Source organism: Trachemys scripta, chromosome 20 (assembly GCF_013100865.1).
Source record: "Trachemys scripta elegans isolate TJP31775 chromosome 20, CAS_Tse_1.0, whole genome shotgun sequence".
NCBI lineage: Eukaryota > Metazoa > Chordata > Testudines > Emydidae > Trachemys > Trachemys scripta.
Window position 1 is genome coordinate 6,462,834 of NC_048317.1, and position 25,521 is coordinate 6,488,354.

Genomic DNA, 25,521 nt, shown 5'->3' on the forward strand with positions numbered 1-25,521 from the left:
GAGACTCTCTGTCGCTCATGATACTGACCTGGCCTGGCTGGCAGTGAGAGTCAGCAGAATAGCTCTGCTCTGCCCATTGCTAGCGTGTCCGACACTAACGCACCCCATCTTGGCACTGACAAGCAACATCTTTCATAATGTCCCATCCGCAGCAGAACCTGCCTTCCCTTTGCCGGGTGGCCAGCCCTCCCTAACCCCTGAGCAACTGCTAACACTTGAGCAGCCAGCACCATCTCCAGCACAGCCTGCAGGGGCATGAGGAGACGGCCTGAGACTGTGGTATCTCCAAGGCTCTGGAGAGGAGATCTCGAGCAGAAAGGAGTTTATTTTCCATCAGTAAAGTTGACCTAGTGGGGCCGATGGCTTCTGAAACCAAAGACAAAACAGAGGGACAAGCAGGGAATGAGCAATCAGTGGGGACAAAGAGAATCCATGGCTCCAACCCACACACAGAGATAAGGTCACTCAGTGGAAGAGCAGAGGTTTAAATGAACAGCCCTGGGGAGACTGAAGTGTTTGTCTGCTTTACTGTCCACACTCTGGCCTGGACTCAGATTATTCTGGGCACGTCAGTGCACGAGGGAGATTTATTGACCATCCGCTTCTCCAACACAGTCTGAGCAGAGTTTCCTTACAGCTTCATGCAGGGAAAGAGAGAGAGAGAGACAGAGAAAACTTAAAGTGACTGGTGATTCAGTGTCTTGAATGGGCCTTTCCAGCCAGCACGTCACAGCACTGGGGAAGTGATGGATTTTGTAACGTTTGTTTTGGTCTGATGCACAGCAGCTCTGCAGGCAGGAGGCTGAGCGCTCTCCCAGCTTCCCAGCGCCAGCTTCAAACACTACAGCAATTCCAACACATCTGGAACCCCCTCACCTCAGCACTAGGGGGTGCTGTCCCCATCACACTGTCATCAAGGGCTTCTCTATCCCACAGGCTGTCTCATACCTCTCACCCTTAAGGGTCCCTTGCTCCCAAAGCAAGAGTTCACTCCATAGCTCTAATGCAAGAGGTCTCCCTGCCCCAGCTTAGGAGGGGGATATCTCTGTGTTTCTCCCAACACCCCCGGGAGGGGGCTGGCTCTCTAGACATTGACCCTCTCGCCAGTGGCGTAGCCAGCTTTTAAGAGGAGGAGCAAAGCTAATAAAGGCACCCCCCTTGGCTCCACCTCTGGCCACGCCCCCTTGACTCCTCCTCCGGCCGCACCAACCCTCCCCCTCCATGGCTCCTCCGGCCCTGCCGTGCCACCTCCGTGGCCCACCCCCTCGCTCCTCCGGCTGCCATGCTGCGCTCCCCCATTCCTCCAGCCACGCCCACCGCCCCCCCATGGCTGCCGGCCGCGCTGCAGGCCTCCAGCCTGCGTCCCCCCTCGCTCCTCCGGCCCGGCCGCCGGGCTGCGCTGCGGGCCGCCAGCCTGGGCCGCCCGCCCTCCTTGCTCTTCCGGCCCGGCCCGGCCGCGGCTGCCGGGCCGCCAGCCTGCGCCCCCCCCTCGCTCCTCTCCGGCCGCTTTTGGAAAGGCGGGGGAAGCGGCTGCTTCCCCTGCACCCCGCTAGCTACGCTAGTGCCTCTCGCAGCTTTGGCACCTCCTGCTGTCCACACAGGGACAGAAACCCAGCTCCGATGCTTCTCTTCCCTAAGGCTACAGCCAGAGTCCATTGCAGATGGGCACAAAGTTCCCCCCTGCCCTCGAGGCCAATTACATGAGTAATACACACTTTCCCTCTTGGACCGACCCACACATAAACACATACAAGCCCTTAGCCCTGTATTGGCTGCTACAGGCCAGAGACCCACATGCAGGTACGAACACATGAGAAAAACGTTTCCCATGCAGACACGCACACCCAGGTGCTTGCCTGCAGGGATGCAGAGATGAATGCAACCACTCGCATGTGCGTGCCCAACTACGGCCAGGCACAGAGACACAGAGGGAGCAACGTAGCCTAGTAGTTGAAGCACCGCACTGGGATTCATGAAAACTGAGTTTCATTCCCACTTCTGCCTCTAACGTGCTGTGAGACCCTGGGAAAGTCATTTCCCTGCTTGGTGCCTCAGTTTCCCCAGGTGTTGAATGGGAATAATGGTACTTCGCTACCTCCTAAAGGGAGGTTATGAGGCTACAGTCATTCATGTGTAAAGTGCATTGAAATCCTCAGATGGGAGGTACTAGAGTCAAGAAGAGTATATGGGGGGGAGGGATAGCTCAGTGGTTTGAGCATTGGCCTGCTAAACCCAAGGTTGTGAGCTCAATCCTTGAAGGGGGCCATTTAGGGATCTGGGGCAAAAATCTGTCTGGGGACTAGCCCTGCTTTAAGCAGGGGTTGGACTAGATGACCTCCTGAGGTCCCTTCCAACCCTGATATTATATACTGGGGTTTTATCTTCCTAGGTTTCTAGCTGAATCTTTTATATCCCCCTTTCTGCCCTTCCCACCACCCCCATGCTCCCTGGATGCATAGCCGGATAATGACTTTCCTTATTTGCACACAATCTGCAGAAATATCACTTGCTGCTGCTTGAAGCATACCGACGTGCAGGGGCACACACAGCCGCCAACACATGCACAACACCTGCAGCTACATGCATGCTGCACACCGGTACAGACATTCACACATCCGGCCTAAAGCTACCACACTGAGGTAGAGCTGCGCTCACACAGGCACCGCCATGCACCAGCAGTGCTCCCGGCAGCAGCTGTGACAGGTTTATCTCTGCCAAAGCAGAAGCTAGATTGATTTTAAAAGGGGGGGGAGAGGGGCTCTTTTTCTTGTTGTTCTGGATGCAGTCCTAAAGTGCTTAGTTCTTTATTCTGAATTAGTCACTAACTGCTAATCCCCGCCACGTTGCTCTAAACACTGGGCTTTGAAATCAAATAACCTGGCACCCCTTTCAATGTTTATTCAGTGCCCCCTCCCCGCCCACCCCCCCGGATATGAATACTGAAACAGCCATGCTATTGTCAAGTGCTCTGCTACCCTCTGCTGTTCATTGCAGGGAAACAAGCAATCCTGGAAAAATGTCTCCTCTGCCCAGCAGATTACAGCAGCCTGTCTGGTTTCCTTGCCCCTATGGTTTGCGCTGGCACCTTCCGTCCATTAAATGCTTCTAGAAATGGCGCTTCCTACGTGGCAGATTCATTTCAGATCCCAGGAGAGGCTATTCTATGAAAAGCCCGGGGCTATAGAAAAGAGCCTGCTAAAATATTCGTTTGCACACACCGAGCCCCGACTGGCTGGGACATTCCTCCAGCAGCAATCAGCAGTGCAAAAGCCATGGCAGATACATACTCTGGCTGAGACCACATGCAGCTCTGGGCACCTCAACAGTAATGCACCAAAGGGAATTCAGAGGAGAACTGAGATGATTGAGGGGGCTGATTGACGAGGAAAGATTAGAAGAAGCGACCCCAGAGAGCTTGGTTCGGTAGTGCCCCAGTTGGGGATGTGACAGCTGTCTACAAGCTGAGGCGGGGCGGAAGTGTTTAGGGGATCCTGGGTGTTATAACTAAGAATGATGGGACAGAGTGAAGGAAGACTGAGGCTCAAATATCATGGGGAAAAAACCCTTACTGGCAACATCTACTAGGATGTGGAAGTGTCTCCCACAGGAGATAAATGGACATTAACTGAGTCCATTTAAAAGTGGATGAGTCCAGACCCTGAAGAACAAAGGTAGGGAACAATCTTACTTTGGCTGAAGGAATGGGCTGAGCTGACAGGTCTTTGCTCCCTCACTTCTAGATGCTTAGGGAAGTTACTGCTTCTTGTGGCCTTCAACTGGTGGCCAAACAAGGGGCGAGTTTGGCACAGCCGTTCACTGGCTGGGCGGAGGAGGAGGTGCATTGCTACAGCTGTAACTCTAGGTAGGACACTTGTGTTCTATGAACAGGTGGGCCACAGCAATCTCTCTCTTCCACGGCCCCACCAGGAGCTGTTCTAAGCGATTTTTCTGGAAGCTGCTCCTTGCATTTCTTGTCCTACTTGAGTACAAAAGCCTTTCTCTGGTGTAAGATATTCTGTTTTCTGGTGGAAGCCGGCTGTATTAACATACTTAATTATATTAGGGGCTTGTGGATTATCTAATTATGAATGTGCCTAGTTTTGATTTTCTTTTAATTAATTTGTTTTGTTTACATGCAGCAACATCTGCCTGAGCTCCCTTGGACTCCATCAGAAATGAGATGGGATGTCTCCAGGGGGGTGTTCTTCTGGCAGGTGACGTTGTAATAAATGAATTGGGGTGTGGGGGGGTTGGTTTTACATTTAAATGAGTATTTCAGGGGGTTGGGTGGCTCAGGGATAGAGACTTTTTCACTTCTGTGGGCTGGTTTGAAGCCAAAGGTGACAGAGCTGTTACTGTGAGATGGCTGAGCAGGGATTACATGAAGTGAATTGGCGGGTCATGGGCAACCTCCCTGTGGACACGTGGACACATCAGCAAGACCACCCCAAATTGCAGGAGTTGACAGCATCTTCCAAAAGCCAGAGGGCTGGGTAGGACATGGAGTGAGAACTCTCTTTTCACCTCTGGAGATGGTCTTTCCAGACAGGGATGAGGCCCTTTGGCAGGGGGCTCAGATGCTGCCCATGCTGCCCCTGTGCCGGGGAAAGAGCCCATCAGTCTCCTGGCTGGCTATCTTGCACTTCACACACAAATGCACAAGTAAACAGCCGGTCCCCTGTCTCTGGTGCCAGGCGCTGGAGATGCACTGCTTGTCAGTGCAGGTGGCGAGAGTAGTATGGTGAGTAAAGAAGCAGCTGCCTGTTTCACCAGCACTGCAATGCAAATACTGTACCCATCTGTCAGACCAGAGGGATAGAGACATCCCACCCAGACTGTCGGGTCATGGGATGGAACCCAGACACACCACGGCAGCGCCCGGCATGGTTAGAACACAGAGTCAAGGGGAACAAACTGCTCACTGAATTGCACCAGAACCCTGCAAAGTGCAAGGCATGGTTAGAACCCAGTTCAGCGCCAGCTGCTCTGCAAAAGCGAATGGTGTTCCTGTTGCGGCCAGACTCTGCAATACCACGGCTTGTTCGCCGTGTGGAACCCGGACAGCTAGGCTCTCTTCTTCCACGGGAGGGCAGCAAAGTGCTGCATTTTCAAAGGCGTGGTGACACCAAGGCAAAACTGACCCCAGACCTAACAGCGACCCGTGCAGTGTATTTTGGAAGGGTGCCCTTTGTGATTGCCACCATCCCCCCTCTTTCTTCTCCTTCACACTTGGGCCTCGCTTGTGTCACAATACCTCTCCTTTCAGCAGAGAAGGGCTAGAGGTGGCTCTCGCCAGCAGCCACTGAAGCTGCTTTAGGCAGGGGATTAGATAAGACTTAATCGCAGGCTGTTCCCCACCACCACCACCCCGGATCTCCGTAGGGCAGCCAAGGCCCAGGTTTTTTAACATTGCACACACAATTGTACTCCTCTTTTGCAAAGGCAATACTGCAATTGCATATGCATGCTGGACAACTCCCACCAAAGGGCCAGTTACATGCATGATTTGTGTGCACAAGTTTAAAACCAGGCTCTTAGTTTGAAACATAAGAACCAGGGGAGCAGTTTGTGGGGTGGTCGTCAGAGCAGGGGTCTGGGGCTCAGGACTCCTGGGTTCTAATCCCTGCTCTGCCACTGACTTTAGAACTGGCCCATAACACCACGACTCCTACTGAACTCGATGCTCCGCAGCTCTGAAAATAGGGCCCACGGCTGGCTAAAATGGGAAACCAAAGTGTGGCCCTTAAACTCCACACTTCCTCTCTCTGTGAATGAGCCTAGCAATCTCACCCACTCCATAAAATGCCTGGAGATTCTCGACTGAAAGGCTCTATAATAAATAGTGAGCGTTACTGAGTCTGAGCTCTCTCCTGAGAGGCTCACTGGCTCAGCCACAGAGCAATTATCACCCTGTCTATGACAGCGAGCCTGAGAGTCAGACTGTTTTGCTGCTCTCCCGTAGCCTTTGCTCTAGCAAGTAGGAGGTGGAGCAGGCAGGAATTGACACCAGACATTTGGGCTGAGAAACACTTACTGCTTAATCGGAGCATTTCCTGGTATCAGCAGGGCGGCCTGCTTTGTTTACTATCTCATGACACAGAGCTCAGTGCCATCTGGATACCGTACAAGGAAGTGAGATAAGTTTGTACGCAGGGAGGAGAGCAGAATTTCTCTAATGCATTCTAAAGCAGTTGGGAGTTCTCAGCAAAGATACCGCGTCCTTGCTGGCTCATTCCAAGTGGGAGTTCACTTTTAACATGTCTACACACCACCTCTTTATGTACGCAAGGAGCCTCTTCTGGGTACAGCCTGGTTCTAAACTCAGCAGCAAAATCCTTAAGTCAATTACAGGAAACATCTTGTAAACAAATCCAAAGTCAACCTCAGTTGGAAAAAAAATAATGGCTGATCAGTCCAGCTCTGCAAAGTTGCAAAAGAAGAACGCAAGAGCAGACAAATATTAGTGGGGGGCAGATAGGGTTTGAAGGAAGAAGGACTGAAGATCTGATGCAGAAAAAATAAAAATGTGACGAGGAAACAGGTAAGAGTACCAATGCATAAAACACAGACACGCTGCGTGTGCCTTCAGGTCTAAGTGTGCAGGAACAAGGAGACCGTGTTTGTGTTGGAAGGGCGGTAAAATGCTGTGCATGTGTGTACATCTAGACATGGGACAAGGCTTTATTGTGGCTCTGGGGCCCAGGCCCAGGTTGGGAAAGTCGTGTAGAGTCACACCAGCCAAGGGGGAGCTGGAAGTGACATTTTGAGAGTTTTGCCATGGATTTCAATGGGACTAGAATTTGATTCACAATCTAGGAGAGGGCTAAGTACAGAGACATAAGACAAGAGAAAGTTCTTAAAAGCACAGGGTCAAATTCTGTTTTCAGTTACACCAGTAGGTGTGGGGTAACACCAGTGACGACAATGGAATTACTTCAGGTACACCATTATTTATTAAGACAGAATACATCCCACTGGAGTTACACCTGGGATGAACCAGCTTAAAAGGCCAAATCCTCCATGGGCATAAACTGTCCTATCCCACGGTTAAGCCAATTCACACAACAGAGGCTCTGGCCCCACATAAGTAAAACGAAATGAAAACTTGATTTAAGCTTCATTTTAAAGAGCAATTGTCTAACCCCATTAAATGGTATATTAGGGACGTTGTTCATTATCAAATGTATTAGGCAACTGGGGATAGTTTGACTAGTTTTAATGACAGCAGCTAAAGGCACGTTTCCACATTTTGGGACTGAACCGACCTTGCCAGTTTAGAAATCATACGGTACACAACTTGTGCTTCCCTCCCTCCATAACGAATAGGGATTGGGAAAAGGGAGGTGATTTAAAACATGGGAATGTATTTCTCTTTATTTGTCTCATTGAACTAGAAGAGTAAAAGCAACCAGAGCTGTTTCTTCTCAATTTCTCATCCACTACCACCATATACTCATGTCTTGGTTTCTAACACTACAAGGAAAGGTGGGCTCCCAAAAGACCCTTCAAATCCATGTATACTCCAGTGCTTCAGGGAACTGTGGGGGAAATGCACAGGGCCCAGGTGGAAGAGGGCCTGATTCAAAGCCTACTTAAGTCAATGAGAGTCTTTCCATTATCCAAAAGGGGCTTTGGATCAGGCCCACATAATGCACGTGTGAATATGGGGCACTAATGCAATAGAAACAACACAGCTAACCTGGACCCACTGCTGACTGTAGGTGCTTATGCTATCCCACTGGAGCAATTACTACCAGCTGAATTCTCAGCTCAGACCCAGCCTTCACAGCGGAGCTTTCCATTGGGACCCGCTGCCTGCAACTATCCCAACAGCAGTTGTGATGTTCTGTTTACAGCTGTTGCTTGTTCTTTTGTTTTTTTGTTTTTTTTTTTAATCTTAATAGCCGACCTTGATGTCATGGGAGATGATTCAGAAGCAAACAGAGAGAGGGAGCAGCAGTGACAAAGGCCTGGAGACATTATCAGAGGGGTTTAGGAAAGACTAAAAAAAGAACTGAGTAGCTTAGCTGCACAATGACTAAGGGGAGAGGTGATAACAGCCTACAAGTGTTTGAGAATCTGAACACCACAGGGCAAGAGGTTAGTTAATATGGAATGGAGGAGGATGACTGGGAAGAAAAAGGAGAATAAACTGAGGCTAAATATCAGGGGGGAAAATCCTCCAAGTCATGGACGGGGTGAACCCTCCCTTCAGAGAGGCTAGTCCTGTCCCCCCAGACCATGGCCAGACCCCCAGTTGCCCCGTGGCTGGAGCCCCGAGCCCCTCCCCTCCACGGCCGGAGGAGCCCTGGTCCAGCTGCCCTGAGCTGCCAGGCTCCAGCCGCGCTGGCCACCCCTGGCCAGCCCAGCCCCTGTCTGCCAGCCCAACACCGGGTCCACCGGTCAGCCTAAGCCCTTGGCTGGAGCTGAGCCCCTGCCGGCTTCAGGGGAGAGGGGGAGTGAGGGTGGGGCCTCGGGGCAGAGCCACGGCCTGGGTTAGGGGAGACTTAGCCTCGCCTGGCCTATAACACCTGCCGCCCATGTTCCAAGTCAAACAGCAAGAGTGTGTCGGGTATGGGAGAGATGAGGTGGGTGAGGTAATATATTTTACTGGACCAACTTCTGTGGGCGAAAGTGACAAGCTTTCACTCACCTTGTCTCTCTAATATACTGGGACCAATATGCCTACAACAACACTGAAAAAAACCAATGTCAGGCATGAGGATAGCTGCAGAGTACTGCTTTCTGACCCTGGACTGAGATGCAAAGCTCTTTATTCTTCTGTCTAACCCTGGGCTTGATCTGTTTCTGTGAGCACAGTTGTCTAAACAAAAATCTTTGTCTATATGGGACAATAAAACCATGCTAAAACAATGCTATCTACAAACTGTGCTGGGAAACGGCCATCTGTCAGAAATCCATCCTGACAACTGTTTTCAAACCTAGTTGGAACCAGCTCTGCTCCGCATTTGCCCAGAACCTCTCAATGACAATGCTCTGCAGCTCTTTTAAAAAATAACTGCTAAAGAATCTTTATTTTTCTTACTCTGAACATTTTTAAACAGTGCAAGTTCCATAACATCAAACTAGAACAATCATGGTTGCTACGATTCAGATTGCAAGTCACATGTGAATCCAGCCTATATTTGAACTCAAGTCTCCAGTGCTCCTGTGCAGTGGTGGTTACTGGTCAAAATAAAAATACAATATTTTAAAACATTGTTCATGGTATAGTGTAAAATAACAGCGCCTACATCGTCGGTGCCTCTAACAACCAGCACCCATCTTCTGGATTCTTACATCCTGCATCAACCTTTTTTTAAAATACCGTAAGTATTGTAAATAGCCAAAACATTTTTTGCAATTGCTGGTGAAGGTAATGCCAGTAACACCTCAACAGCAGGTCCCTTTCTACCAGTGGGAGAAACTACTTATGCTTCGTATAAATGTAAAACAGTCATCTAAAAACCTTCAGTACACGGAAAAGCTCCAAACACCACCAGGACTGGGTGGAATTATAAAAAAAAAAAAAAAAAAACTTCTTTCAGTAGCACATTATTTCTCAGTAAGCCTCAGTTCTGCCCCCTCACACACACACACACACACACTTTTCTTAAGTGCACGGTACTTCCTTGTCGCCCCTCCTCCCTCCCAGTGCACAGGGAAATGGTCAAAAATTCCTTTTCAATGGCCACAGAGAGCAGAGTGACCAGAAAACAGCTTACATGGAGTAATCATAACACTTGCCCTACTTCTTCCATTCTGATCGATATCTGGCTGCTGATGTATTTAGAGTGCTGCTCATTATTCCATCTGTTCCCAGTGTACGTGAAATAATTCTGTAAGCCTTCTTTCCGTACAGGCATGTTTCAACCCTTTCCACAACTCTCAAAAGTTTGTGGGAGGCCCTTTTAAATTCCAGAGGTTGATGTTTTTAAGATGAGTTGCAAACTCTTTATGATTATGCTTCTTTCATGTCAGGAGTACACAATTGTACAAATGATTCTCGGTGGAGCTCCCTAGAGGGCATGGAGTAATTAACAACCAGAAGGGGGATATACTGGTCCACAAAAGGGAGGAAGGGTCAACTGAGACTGGAGATACACACCACTTTCCTGCTGGACGGGTGGAAATGTGGATCCTCCAACTATCTGAGATTCCCCGGGTGCGGTTGCCTGTAGGATTGCGGAAAGGTCTAATGAAGGAAGTGGGAAAAGAGTCTGGTTCTGAATCTGTGAATTCAACTGCACCAGTGCCTCCAGATGCTGGATCAGAGACAATGCTTCCTCCACAGGAATGGTTGGATTGGAGTCTCCAGTTGCAGTATGATTTTGGAGGTCAGATGTAGCAGAAGGTTCATTGGAAACAAGATGGGGCACAGCTGGCACCTGAGAAACTCCACCAGAAGATGCAACTCCAGGATACAATATACTTGATAACTGCTGAATACCCAACACGTTGGCATCGAGGGCAACATTGCCACCACATTCATGTGAGCATAAGGAGCATGAAGACAATGGTCCGTGATTCACCTGTTGAAATGGTTCAGCCAGTTTGGTGCTCCCAGAACTGTCCAAAGGAGGAGAAAAGCATCTGGTCACAAGGTTATTTTTAAAAGTCACTGTCTTCCTTTTTGTTTCCCTTAAGAGGCTGGGCCCCGTGCTACTTGTAGAGGGGTCGCCTGAGACTTTCTTTGGGAGAATCAGTCCCAGCATCAAGCAAGAGTGATTTGCATCAAGACCTATTAAAACAAACAAAAAAGATGGTGTTAAAGGAAGATTTTTCCACAATTTATGCTGGAATCTTCCTAACTTTGGGCCAAATCCTTAGGTACTGTCTCACTCTATACTGAATACTTAGTGAGACAAAACTCTCACTGAGACAAATCCTAAATTTCTTCCTCCGATAGTCATTGGCCACTGTCGGAAGACAGGATACAGGGCTAGATGGACCATTGGTCTGATCCAGTATGGCCATTCTTATGTTCTTATGGAAGCTTTGCCTGAGTAAGTACTAAGTAAAAAAAACAAATAAGGAGCATAGGTTTTCTCGTAATTTTTTTAACCTCATGCACATTTTCTGCATTACACTGAGATTTAATTTTTATTCTTCATCCACAGTTCAGCAATTGCATTCAATGGTTAGAGCCAAATTTTAAAAGGGATGTCAACTTGGCCTCTGAAATTGTGCCTGCAATTTTGGGCAGGCCTGTTTTTACACATACATTTTTCACACCAAAATCGCAGGCCTGCAAAAGAGTGGATTTGTGCATGCGGTGCTTCAGTTACATGTGCAAATCAGGTAGTTCACAATCTGCAGTTGAGGAATGCAAATCCAAGTTTTTGCACGCACACAATAACATGCATGTGGAAACACTGTTGTGCACAAAATTGCAGGCACAACTTCAGAGACCGCTGTAGAAAAAATTGCCTTTATTTTTTTGCCCATCTAGGTCAAAAGTAGAATTAAAAGAGTTTAAAATATATATTGCTCTCAAATTATGTATTTCTTTCTCAAACGAAACACTGACACTAATCACATAAACTCACTTGAAATCAGTGGGTTCTGTTTGCAAATATGTCAGTCCGACCATTCTGACACGGGTGGCTGACCACAGCTAAAGACCAAGGCAATTTTACTAAGGATGACCTGCAATTTTCAACCATCATGGTTTGTAGCTGGTATCTGATTCTCCTGCCTTGTGCAATGGCTGAAAAAAGTACAGCCCATTTCAAATGGTCCAGGAGACGTTATAATCTCTTGGTCTTATCCTAGCTTGATGACAAAGCTCTGGACTGTCCCAGATTAGGAACACCAAGGTAACACAATTTATAATTAAAACTATCTGCTTCTCCGTGATGACTGAGTTCCCCCTTGTCTGGGAGGTGAGACAGATGCCAGGTCAATCACCGGTGGATTGTGCTGCATCTCAGAGGTGATTCTGCCAATGATTACTGGGAAATGTCATCAGTTTCCAACCTAGATTCAAGTGTGCACTGAGTGCAAGTACCTGATATGGAGATAACGTGATGTTACATCATGTGACAGAGGTAGGACAGGGATTAGCTGCAGCTCTGACAAATGGCATTTCACATGATGAGTCGCTGTGTGGGAACACACTGTTATGTGACAAGGGGTTACATGAGTTTACATCCTGATGTGCTGCAGGCAAGCACCAGGCATTTCGTTAGTCATATGTGGCAGTTACCTCAGGTCATGTGACACGAAGCTGGGCAGGGAAAGAAAATGTCATAGGAATTAGGACAATGTGGGATTACTGGGCTCGATTTGCCTTTCATTTACTCTCATTTTATACTGCTGTCAATCCATTTACCTCAAAGGAGTTACTCCCGATTGACACTGGCACAAGGAGAATCAGATCCACTGGCTCTCTGTCGTTTCATCTGTGGTAACATAGGGTTATAGCTGTCCAGGCATCACAAGATGCAACTACCCGTATTTTAAGTGCCTTTTTCTATAGCAAAGGATATGCGAGTGCCCAACCCTGCTTTTCCAATCTGCCTTTCACTGAGAAATAAATAGAGCCCCTTGCTTTCTGACACCCTGTACAGCTGTGGATTATATTATACTGAATTATTTATAACACTGGAACCTGTGAACCTCAATCTGAAGGCAGCAAGTTATTTCACTGAGCCTCTCTGGGGTACACACCAGAAAGGGAAGCCAGCTTGTTTCAAATCCATACCTGGGCCACCAAGTGGATGGAATTTGGCAGGTACTGGCTGGAAGGCTGGCAGCGGTACCATGAACATTTCCATCTGGTTGCTGTCCACAATGCCGTATCTCTGTTTGTTGTTCAAATACGAGTACAGCATGTTGTAAGTGCTGAAGTCTTTGGTCATGGCAGGGCAGAATCGTATCATGCTAATCTCCTAAACAAGCACAGGGAGAAGGAGACTGTGTGGATTGTCTGAAAACACAGTGCAGCTAACACTGTTCATCTAGCAGTAAAGAAGTACTACAAAAAAAGACTGAAAAACGCAAGGCATCTAGAAACTTGTTTGCATGTCGGAAGGGCTCAAGCATAATCCCATTTGCGGGGGGAGGAGGGCGTTCACTTTCTTTATGTGCTTCACTCACTGCATTTTGGCAAGGTGAAGAGCGTTCACCTCACACACAACCTACAAACCACACTTTGGTGCGCAAAACAATCTGGCGGACTCTACATTCTGTGTGGAGATGACAAAAATATGAACAAATTCAGGAGAGAGAGAGAGAGACCAGCACAGACTGAGATCTTGCCTACAATACGGTAAAGACCATTTTTATCTGCAGATGATACGTCCCTGAACTGTGTCAGGTCAGCTCACCCCATTGGGCCTGATCCAAAGCTCAATGAAGTCAGTGGAAAGTCTTCCAATCACTTCAATGGACTTTGGAATAAGCCTTTAGTAGTCTTCCATCCATGTCACACATTTATGCACAGCCACAATCCTTGAACCCAGTGGTTGTTGCCAGTCTACTGAGCCTCTCAGGACTAGGGCCTAAATTCTATTAACTTTTACTTGTCATTTAAAAGGACAGAATGTCTTTTGTTTCAGTTGATCCAAAATATCATTCTATGCAATCATTAAAATTGTCCCTGCTGGTATTGTAACTATGTGGGAAAGTGCAACCCTTTGCAGGCCTGCTTTCAAACATGTAAAGGTGACAGCCATTTTCGCTGCATGAATGCAGGCTGCTTCTGGTGTCCAGCAGCTGAGTTCTCCTGTGATGAAATATTTAAGGGTTATTATTATATAACTCAGTTCTTCTGACATCTTAGACCACAGGCTGAAGGAACTAGGATATGCTTAAAAGTCATCTTAGTACATGACAAATCATCCTCAGCACTTGAAAACAAGAACCTTTTGAAAGGATACCTTGGCTTCAGCTGGCCATATGCTCTCTAAATAATCCCAGACGTCCTCTGGGAGAATACAGCCCCTCGACTGAATCAGCTCCGGTAACGCCTGTACAAACCAGAAGGACAAAAATATAGGTTAATCACCTTTTCATAACTGTTGTTCTTTGAGATGTGTTGCTCATGTCCCTTCCATTCTAGGTGTGTGCACGCCCATGTGCACAGTCGTCAGAGACTTTTGCCTTAGTGGTACCCATAGGATCGGCTGTGGCGCCGTCTGAGTGCCATGCTCATGCGTCGGTATATCAGGCGCCACCGGCCCTGCGCCCTCTCAGTTCCTTCTTGCTGGCAACTCCGACAGAGCGGTAGGAGAGTGGGTAACGGAATAGACATGAGCAACACATCTCGAAGAACAACAGTTATGAAAAAGTGGGTAACCATTTTTTCTTCTTTGGGTGCTTGCTCATGCCAATTCCATTCTAGGTGACTCACAAGCAGTATCCCTGAAGGTAGGCTCGGAGTTCACTTGCAGCACTGCTCTGCCGAAGCCAGCATCATCTCGAGCTTGTTGGGTAAGCGCATAGTGAGACATCAACACATGAATGGATGACCAGGTAGTGGTCTTGCAGATATCCTGAATTGGCACTTGGCCAGAAAGGCCGCTGACAAGGCTTACGCTCTAGTTGAGTGAGCGGTGACAATCGCTGGCACCTTCGCCTGGTCATAGCAGAAACGGATGCAAGATTTGATCCAAGAAGAAATTCTCTTGGCGGACACCAGACGACCCTTCATCCCATCTGCCACCACAACAAACAACTGCGTCGACTTGCGAAATGGCTTGGTCCTCTCGATGTAGAAGGCTAGCGCTCTCCTAACATCCAGGGAGTGCTACCTATGTTCCTCCTCAGACTTATGAGGTTTTGGATAGAAGACTGCCAAGAATATGTCCTGGCTCACATGAAACTGGGAAACCACCTGGAACAGGAAAGCGAGGTGTGGCCGCAGCTGGACCTTGTCCTTGAAGAATGCGGTATATGGCAGTTGCAAGGTGAGCACCCTAATCTCGGAATCCCTCCATGCAGAAGTTATTGCCACCAGGAATGATACCTTCCAGGAGAGAAGAAGAGAGCAGGATGTAAGGGCTCGAAGGAAGCTTGCATGAGCCGTGTGAGCACCAGGTTAAAGTCCCATGGAGGGACAGGGTCCCAGGCTTGAGGGTAGAGTCGTTCCAGACCCTTCAGGAACTGGCCTGTCATGCCATGCACGAAGACCGACCGGCCCTGGAACGGAGGGTGAAAGGCTGATATAGCGGCCAAGTGGACCTTAATAGATGAAAGGGACAACCCCTGAAGTTTAAGATGCAAGAGATAGTCCAGGATCAGCTGCAGCGAGGCCTGCACAGGCCTAACCCCTTGGGCCGAAGCTCCGCAAGTAAAATGTTTCCATTTGGCCAGATAGGTGGCCCTAGTGAAGGATTTCCTGCTTCCCAGCAGGACCTGCTGGACTCGGGCCGAGCACTCCTGCTCCTCAGAACTCAGACGTGGAGCAACCAAGCTGTCAGGTGATGCGCTGCCAGGTTCAGGTGCAAGGGCCTGCTGTGATTCTGTGCCAGTGGGGTAGCGGCATTGGGGCCAACACATCCAGGAGCACGCTGAACCAATGCTGGCAAGGCCAAGCCAGGACGATGAGTATGACCGTGGCCCTGTCCTGCCTGATATTATTGAGGACCCTGTGGAGCAACGGCACCAGCGGGAAAGCGTACATCAGAGCCCCTGTCCATGGAAGCAGAAAGGCGTCCAACAGGGAGTCCCTCTCGAGCCCCCAGAACAAGTAGAACTGGTGGTACTTCCTGTTCTGGCGAGTTGCGAACAGGTCCACCTGGAGAGATCCCCACTTCTGGAAGATCATGTCCACCACTCTGGGGTGGAGAGACCACTCATGGCGAAATGAGAAGGTTCTGCTGCTGACCACTTGCGAAGCAAGGGAGAGAGGCCCTCCAACTGACCACCACGGGTGGTAAGAAGGAACTGAGAGGGTGTAGGGACGGCGGCGCCTGATATACCGATGCATGAGCGCAGCACTCAGGGGGGCGCCACAGCTGACCCTACGGATACTGCTAAGGCAAAAGTCTCCGACAACTGTGCACTGGGGCGCGCACACACCTAGAATGGAATCGACAGGAGCAAGCACTCGAAGAAGAATTATTATTTATTATTTGATATTCTGCAGATTTACTCAAGAGCTACTCAGGCAATCCCCTACTGAGATCATTATTTGTTAGTAGAAATCTTTTTCACATTTATAAAGGCCACCACCCCAGTATCTGGGCACACTTTGCATGGTTTAGATCAGAAACAAATAACGGAAAGTGAATCCTTTTAACCCAAATTGTGCTTTCTGAGATTCCTTTTAATCTCAGAAAATATAAGGAACAGTCCTGCACTGGTGCCCTGCGCAATGGACTAGATGCTATAACTGGTCTTCTCCACTTTTAATTCCTATGATTCTGCCATTCTACAGCAGTTCCTGCTTGTACATGTGAAAACTCAGTTCAAAGTCCACAGTCTCATATCCATGGGAGTTCAACTGGAGTTGAGCATAAAAACCCTCAAATCACTGCAAATCCTCCAGGCACCTAGCTAATCCTATGACATCCCAGAAATGTTTCCCCTTTCCTATTGTCCCAACCACAGGCCAAATGCTGAGGTCCTTACTAATCAGTTCTTACTTAGGCAAATTCCTTTTGGCTTCAGTGAGAGTTTGCATGAGGAACAAATGAGTAATAACTGCCTAAGGGCCACAGGACTCGGGTCTATAGCAGGGGTTCTCAAACTGGGGGTCGGGATCCCTCAGGGGGTCGCGAGGTTATTACATGGGGAGGTCATGAGCTGTCAGCCTCCACCCCCAAACCCTGCTTCGACCCCAGCATTTATAATGGTGTTAAATATATTAATAAGTGTTTTTAATTTATAAGGGGGGGTCGCACTCAGAGGCTTGCTATTTGAAAGGGTTCACCAGTTCAAATGTTTGAGAACCACTGGTCGATAGTGTGAAAACACGTGATATAACTTGATGTAAGAATCTGAGCTTTGATGCCTTGTCTGTGGAATGCCACATGAAATGTGTGGTGTTTTACTAAATAATCAGTCTTGTTGACATAGACAATCCCTCCTGTTATGTAAAAGAAAATAAGGGTCATACTTGAATGAGGCAAGTGCCGTAGCCTGAAACAGGAAACGCTTTTGCCGCAAACTGTTTAATGCTGAACATCTGAATGAATCCTTCCCACAGCACTGTGTCTTTGACTTGCTTCTGTAGCCTTGGACTCTTCTTGAGGACGCCAGTTGAGGCAGGCCTAAAACAGAGTAAGTTTGTGCGTATTATATAGTGGAATCATTCCTGTAGATCCTGATATTCCATATGCTTTAATTGTGCTATTCTTTTATTTCCTGAGTAACTCCACTTCTTTTCCTGCACATTTTGCCCTTTAAAGGAGGGGAAAGGAGGTTGCCACCCGGTCTGATTTGTTACCTCTGTTGTACCTTGTAACATGCAAGTTGGGGATACAGAACATGCATCTCTCCTCCCTGTATAAGGGATTGACAATGGTTCCTGCTCCAGCCCATCTCCTTTTAGAAGGGGCCACAAATGGAAACCCAAAGGGCAGGACTTCGGGATATGAATTCCATTTTCAAGACCTCTCTCTCCCCCACCCCTTTCCATCATCATATGATGCAAAACGGTCATGTAGGGGCATAACATTTGCTGTACTAGATCAGTCAACTGGTCGATCTAGTCCAACATCCTGCTTCTGGCACAGATCAATACCAGGGGCTTCAAAGTAAGATAAACCCCACCTGTAGCATGTTATATCTCTCTGGCACCTCCCTGGGGTGAGGCTGGGCACCAGTCTTGTCTCAGAGCTCCTTTCCTGGACTACAGTTTTGCTGTGGGTTTGTCCTGAGGTCTGGAGCACAGCCCCCGAGCTGTGCTGCTCAGGGCATCTGCCCCATTATTGGGAGCTTGTGGGGGGGATTTAAGGTAGTCCAAACAAAAAAGGCAGTAAACTTCCACAGCCCACAAAAGACAGAGTCCAGGGCCTTCAGAAAACAAAAGGGAGAGGGGAGGAGAAGAGGAAAAGAGAGAAGAACCAGTCTGTCTCCCTTCTGAGAGGGCCTGGGCACCCAAGGCTCTCAAACACTGTTCCCAGTCAGTAACCCTGGCTGAATTCTGAGCTCCAGCCCTATTCCTTCAAAATGAACTCCCAAACTGAGCTGGGATCCAACCTTTTACGAAACCACCCATCCATTGGCTTGACAAGTCGTCTAGTTGGCTCTGATTATGCCCAGAGGAGCTCTTTACCCTCTTCTTGACTGAGGTGGGGATCTGTCCACCAAATCATCCCACTCCTGTAATGCAACTCGCCAGTTTATGCCAAGGAGTTTTGGTTTCGACTGCTCTTAGATTGCAGAATTACAGAAGTTCTCAGCCCTTTTTAAAATCCGTGTATGGTCAGTGGAGAATATACAGGCCAGATGTTAAAACAAAAAGCACAACAGTAAGATAAAATACATCCCCACAAAGACCTGTCTTTCTCCAAATGTTTTCTCTCTTTGTCTGAATAGACACTGGTTGAATGTAATCTTCTAGAGCTGTCTTCTGCCTTCTTCTTTGAGGTTGGTTTGCTCTGCGGTGGGTTAAAACGTCTCTCACCATCAGGAGCCATCCTTCCTGTGAAGTCAGAAAAAATAAAGATGTTTCTGTACGTTCTGATCACAAGAGAAAGAACACTGCTCTATTACAAGGTGGATTTCCATTTCAATGAGAATGTTTGAAATATAAACACAGAAATAATCTCAGAATTGACAATTTCTACTGTGTTATGGCCAAAAATAACATTTGCCCAGGCTGCCAGCAAGTGTAAGGTCCTAGCTATACTGCCCTCGTTGTTTACACACCATAAACTCATCCACACTGCCCAGATCTGGCTTGAAAAGAGCTGGGACTAGCAGTGAGGAATAAAGCTCTTTCCTTGGTCTCCAGCCCAAGCGTGAGTCCTGCTGATTTCTCTCAAGCTCTCCCCACTTTCTTTGCCTGCGTAGATCAACATTTTTACAGTTCAATTTAGGGATCATGAAAGTGACAGACTAATAACATTAGCTTGAACCAGGCATCATCTGAGGCTGGTAATGTACAAACTACCGATACACCTCATTCCTCAACAAGAAACATCCCTTGCTAATTCAGTCCTGGGCCTCTTGAACAATTCTATCCAGTTGTGTGACGAATTTGTGACATGGAGAAAGGTTACGCAGGACAGAATTTGAACTCATATTTCGAATGCTAACCAACCAAACCCCTTCTCCCAGCTTACTTACCTGTACAGATAAGGCAGTCTAGGTCCAGTAAGTGACTCCTGTGCTGGTCGGTGGTGTCTCTTTTGGCCTCTGCAGCGGGCTGGGAAATAGGTTTCTTGTCCATACATAGTGCTGATCCCTAAATGGAATGTACGACAGTCACTAGCATACACATGTTGACCTTCATTCACACGGAGCCAGCCTATGCTCCCCTAACAGCCTTATAGGAAGTAGTGGCTGAGTATCTATTCACACCCTCCTCATTCACCTGCTGGTGTCACCCACGCTCTCTAGAAGAAAGACATGGGGGAGTTCCCACTCTCCCCCAGAGAAATCCTGTTTTCCAGATTCCCATCTTTCAAAGAGGCCTATGGCCATCAAACAGCAATTGGGAGTGGCTCCCCCTTCTGTTAGTAGTAAACTATCAGTTAACCATAACCTCTTGCTGAAGTGACGGAGACACAGTGTCAACACACAACATCCATCCCCTTTATAATAAACCAGAACAGCACAACACACTTGTAAAAAAGAGCCTCTGATCTAATATGGCTCACAGATCTATTGAAGCCCTCTAGAAAAGCCAAACTTTGGGATGAATACTTACCCTTATACTTAATTCTTATACTAATGAAGGACTCGTATCAGGGACCCTTCTTTTTATTCTATGTTTGTACAGCGCCTAGCACAATGGGGGCCTGGTTCATGACTAGGGCTCCTAGGTACTACAATAATACAAATAATAATAATAATACTAGACCAGAACCCATCATAGTGCAGAAAAGCAAGATTCAAATTTCCTTATCTCAGCAATGACCTGAAGGCCCCCTGTATTCTACTCCAGAGCTTCTCTTGACCCCTCCCCAGAGAGTGCAGTACATTTTCAGCAGGCAAATGTCCACTATGGCCTAGAACAAAATCATCAAACTTGTTTTCATTGTGACTTTATCAAGATTTGAACTGAACACTGCAGAGATGGAAGCCTTTGCATTAATCCACTACACCAGCTGGCCCACCACTCCCATCAACCCACTGCTCAGAAACGCAGCTCCCCTAAGATTCAGACACCAGCTGGTTTTAAGCACCTACATATTTCCCTTGAATCTTTCCTCATTCCTTCACATAAAAGACCCTTGTTGAGTCTGCTTGGTCAAACATGGACACCTACTCACATATAGGTCTTCCAAAGTAAAGTCCTCATCCACCTCCCTGTGTATCTCTATTTCTCCTTTGTGGGTCAGTTTTGTGGGACAAGACCTTGGTGGTTCTCGCTGCTGTTTCTCTATCACCTCCAGCACCTGGAAGAATCACACTGTAGTACACAAAGACCCAAGCAGACATCTCTTGGACAAGGACTCACTCAAGAAAACAAATGTCGTAAGGAATCAACATAGGCAAAAGCCAAATGGGGGAGGGATAGCTCAGTGGTTTGAGCAATGGCCTGCTAAACCCAGGGTTGTGAGTTCAATCTTGAGGGAGGTCACTTAGGGATCTGGGGCAAAATCAGTACTTGGTCCTGCGAGTGAAGGCAGGGGGCTGGACTTGATGACCTTTCAGGGTCCCTTCCAGCTCTATGAGATAGGTATATCTCCATGTATATATATATATGAATGCAAACTGTGGATTTAAAGAGAAGGGGTTTTAAAGGTAAAGAAAGTCCTTCTCTTAGTGAAACAACAGCAAGGAATTCTAGCTATCCACAAGATAAATACAGCAGCATGCCTCCCCCAATAACGTGCATCAAACCTGACTTGGAGACCATCCCAAGGCTGAGCAGGAAATTCAACATCCATGGACAGTTCAGTTCTTGGCTTCCATGCAGAGACTGGTCAACAAGGCTGCTATTTAGTATCAGTAATGATGCTAGCTAGTTTTTGTGATGTGGTCCCCTACCCATTAGGAACAGGACAGAGACCATCAGATTCATCTCTTGCAGGCCACCAAGCAGCTGTCTGATTTAACAACTTTCAGTCAATACCAGCCTGAGCTGCATTTGAATAGTGACATAGAGGCAAAAAGCTCTGGTTCCCATTGCCTATCCTCTGGGCCACCCCATTCTCAATACATTCATCCATCTAATCTGCATCAGGAAATGCAAAAATGTGACACTGTTACGTATGCCTCCTCTATTAAGAGGGGGAAATCATTGCTTTGTAAACATAAGCCCCACAGTCTCATAGAAAGAGGGAGGCAAGGAAGCCAGTTACCTCTCTTTCCTGTTGTATTGGTAAGGAAAGAGTGTTGCAACCTTTTCAAAGTTTTGTTTTATAAAAGTTTTGGAAGACTCCAAAATATAAACCAATCAGGAAGAGGAAAAGCAAAGGTGCAATTAAAGCACCAAGCTTGTTAGCCAATCCTTCCCCCTATTTTTTAAAAATCTAAATCATATTCAGACCCCTTAAACAATAAAGGGGGCCATTTTCATACTGTAATTACTTCGGTTTAGATCACCTCTGTATCTTCAACACAGGAACAACGTCCAGCAAAAGCATCCAAAAGAGGCATTTGGGAAAGGGGGATGACACTGTATTTATCCCTCTCTGAGCTGCACTGGGATGACTTACATGTTTGCTCTCCTTAGCTCTCCACTCTGCCAACTCCTTTGGTGCCAGCTCCAGTGAATTCATTTGAACAAGACACTGGGGGGAAACCTCTCCAAGAACCACCTGGTGGAAGAGGAGCTGAAAGAACAAAAGAAGGATAAGCAGCCCTTGGAAGAACGATGACCACAAGGGACATGCACAGCCAGTCTGCTTCCAAAGATCTCTCTCTTTCCTTCTCCCATTAAATGTATATTTCAAAGACTTTATCACAGTACTCAGGCAATTAATGTTAACTCTCAGCAGGTCTGGACTGGATTGCTTGGGCCATGCCTGGAGAGCCTAGGTTTTGCAACAACATTTATATAGGAATTTGGACTTCTCCATCCATCCATCAGGTTCACAGGCCAGATATGTGTACCAATGCAGGCCTGATGTTATGTGCTACAAAGAAGATAAAGATACTCAGGTGTTTGGCACTGACCAAACGTCTCTACACTCTTACAAAGGATGACAGCTGATGGATGGTAGGCATGGCAAGTGCCACCAGGAATGAAAGATTAAGTAATGTCTTATAACCCTGGATAAGATCCCAAATGATCACATCTGGCCAAAGAAGGGGATGCCAGGATGTGCAATTGCATAGTCTTCCTCCATCAGTGAACAGAATGAGACTGTAATGTTGGACAGTCTCTTTCTAGGCTGGTGCGCTATATAGCCACAAGTTTAAAGATATGCCCTCTTACCAAGGTAATGGAGAAAGTTAGGTAAATTTTTTCAGTCTCTTACCTTATTTTTTGGAGCTTTCAGATTAAAGAGGAGACTGCGGTACTTGTTTTTGTATCGTTGGTCAACACAAAGAAAGAGGTTGAATATTTCCTTCTCCACATCGTTTGCTAATCTCAATATCGTATCTTCATGGACATCCAGATCAGGAGACTCCTCCAACCTGGAACATAGCAAGCAAGAACCACAGATGGATGTGTCAGAGCTGCCTGCTACACGGGAGCCAATTTATAAATGTACAAGCTCTTTTCAATTAAAATCCCAAATAATGAGCCTGAGAATCCTCCACCAAACAGAAGCAGTCAGAAACCAGGGTCTTTTAGAAACTTAACCTTCCCAGGATCTCAAAGTGAAACCCTTGTATTGTGAAATAGCTTGTTCCAACTGTGCTGCTATGTTAGAAAGCCTGCAGCATGTCTTGTTTATGCTCACGTCACCTTCAGAGGGGTTGCCAGAAGGGTGGGGGGCCCCGGGGCACAGAGATGTGCTCCAGCCCACATCCTAAGGGAATGTTTCCATGTCCCCATACAGTAAATTGCATTTAAACTTGGGGCCCCTCCTAACTTCTGTACACTTATCTGAGCTTCTCACTTCTTCAAATACATTGTTATAACTTGAATTCCAGCATGACGGCATTTAACCAATTCTAACCAAAGAACAGGCCGGTAAAAAGTCAAGCTTCCCCTACACAGCTACGCAACTCTCCCGTGCAGCATCCCTGCTATTCTCCTCTGGCTGGCATATACCTGTCAAAACAACGAGGAGTCCTTGGGGCACCTTAGAGACCAACAAATTTATTTGGGCATAAGCTTTCGTGGGCTAGATGTTAATTGATTTATCTTGTTAGACCGACCTCACACTTGGTAAAGCAACCCCCATCCTTTCATGTATTTATACCTGCTGCTGTATTTTTCACTGCATGCATCTAATGAAGTGAGTTCTAGCCCATGAAAGCTTATGCCCAAATACATTTGTTAGTCTCTAAGGTGCCACAAGGACTCCTCGTTGTTTTTCCTGATACAGACTAACACGGCTACCCCTCTGAAACCTGTCACCATATACCTGTCACTCTGCCAGTGTGCCCCTGCCTTAATACCAGCAGTACTGCCTGCTATTCCAGACCTAGAATTCTTGGGCCTCAGACAAAGCCTGCTAAACTCAATGGGAGACTTTCCATTGACTTCAATGAGCTTTGGACCAGACCGCTTAACAAAGGCTGAGAATCATGTGATAGTTTTGTAAAGTGGAGAAACAAGGCCTGAGTCTCCACTGCCTTCACCTTATATAGGTCTTTACATATAGGCAAAGTGAGTGCAAGTGACTACAGAAGACAGTGGAGAATCAGGCCCTAGGATGAAACCCACCAATTTCATTTCCACTTCTGACCTAATAAGGATTTGAAGCTGGCTCTCCAGTTGTTGAAATGTACTGAATTAACCTCACCACCCTGATCCAATTTTCTGTGTACTAGCAAAACTGTCTTACATGATTACCTGATAAAAGGGCTAAGCCTGCCAAATGAATTAAACATGAACAGTAGCAAAGAGTGAGATAACAAATGGAGCAATCTATTGCAATAAAATAATTCTGGTATGCAAATGACTATCAATATCATACATGACATGGAATGTTCTAGGTAAACAATAAAAGTTGAAACCTCTTAAAGGGCCACATTTTTAAAAAGCAGCTCCCTTGCTCCTAAAATCAGCAAGGGCTGATTGTGCTACAGAAGTAGCACATTCACCATAGGTGACAGGAGGATTTTCACATCACTCAACAGCCGCCCTTCTGATTGATTAAGGAATTGCAAAGATGGACTCTGAAGGGCGTTCCACACAATCTTCCACAGAGAAGAATGGTGTCTGTGATACAGGGCTCCATAGGAGTTTAAGTTGAGAAAACTGCGGCCCTCCTCTTAAAATGGATCCATTCCCTACGGGAAACAAGACTATTACATCTCAGAGCTGCATGTTTTAAGTGATGTTCTGCTACTGCATAACAATAATCAAATCTAAAGGAAGTTTCCATTGCCCTAGCATTTATGAGAAACAGCATCAAATACAAGACTTTACTCAATAATTCCATGTGACTTTCATAAAAGATGTCCCCAGCCTTTTCCCAGCCACCTATCATGTATCAGCCACTTTACCGTTTCTGTAGCATCCCACGCAATGAGTCAATGACCTTAATTCGACTTTGTTCTTCAGACAGCTGCAAACCATGAACAGAAGCTGAAGCTTCTTTAGAGGTTGGTCTCCTACCCCTCCTCTTCTTTTCATGACTGTAATCTTAAAACAAAAGAGAAGCCCTAAAATCTCAGACACTCTCCCTGCAGTACTAGCAGGGGGAATCCATCAAGATCAATGCTGAACCCCCTTTGGGTGGGGAGCAGGAGGTAAAGCTTTTGTTTTGACAGATTTGTGAAGCAATTTTTTGAATTTCAGCAGCCAATAAAAAGTTAAATTCTTTTTTTTTTTAATTGTATCAATTGAACACAATGGGAGAATTCCAAGTTTTTGTCTGAAACCACTTCCATGAATGCAGTGGCTCTGAATTTCAAATAGTTAAATAATGCCAATGCAAACAATACTGCCTTCTAGCTAGCAGCACATAATCTAATGAAGGAAGATATTTTGGCATTGAGTATGACGGCTATTTAGTATACGCATCTGCCATAAACATAAAAAGATTTAGCATCATCACTTGTATAACTAAACCATATTACTTATTTATTATTATTCTAATTGCTATTTATACTAGGTTATTGTTTTAACTGCTTCATTTCTTGCATCTTGGCTTCCATAGCCCATCTCCACTCCTGCATCTTGGCTTCCAAAGCCTACTGATGAGATATTAAAATAAAAACAGAATGGGGTTACTCTGGAGCAATGGTTCTCAACCTGCAGCCCATTGGCCACTTGCAGTCCAATCAGCACACAGCTGCGGCCCATGTGACATCCGCAGGGCCATACAGGTA

The 25,521-nt window shown here is 46.8% G+C and overlaps 1 protein-coding gene across 3 annotated transcripts in view; it reads right to left on the reverse strand.

Moving 5' to 3' along the window:
- Positions 1 to 9,004: 9,004 nt before the first annotated feature.
- SPOCD1 (SPOC domain containing 1) overlaps positions 9,005 to 25,521 on the reverse strand; it is a 36,314-nt gene continuing 19,797 nt past the window's right edge. For all 3 annotated transcript variants that reach the window (XM_034754336.1, XM_034754335.1, XM_034754337.1), the window contains 10 exons: positions 24,694 to 24,832; positions 22,548 to 22,707; positions 21,783 to 21,899; positions 20,391 to 20,516; positions 19,243 to 19,360; positions 18,451 to 18,595; positions 17,066 to 17,219; positions 13,884 to 13,973; positions 12,707 to 12,893; positions 9,005 to 10,741 (listed from right to left, as the gene is read on the reverse strand). In XM_034754336.1, coding sequence (XP_034610227.1) covers positions 10,038 to 10,741; positions 12,707 to 12,893; positions 13,884 to 13,973; positions 17,066 to 17,219; positions 18,451 to 18,595; positions 19,243 to 19,360; positions 20,391 to 20,516; positions 21,783 to 21,899; positions 22,548 to 22,707; positions 24,694 to 24,832 — 1,940 coding nt within the window. In that variant the 3' untranslated portion in view covers positions 9,005 to 10,037. The remainder of the gene's footprint in view (positions 10,742 to 12,706; positions 12,894 to 13,883; positions 13,974 to 17,065; positions 17,220 to 18,450; positions 18,596 to 19,242; positions 19,361 to 20,390; positions 20,517 to 21,782; positions 21,900 to 22,547; positions 22,708 to 24,693; positions 24,833 to 25,521) is intronic.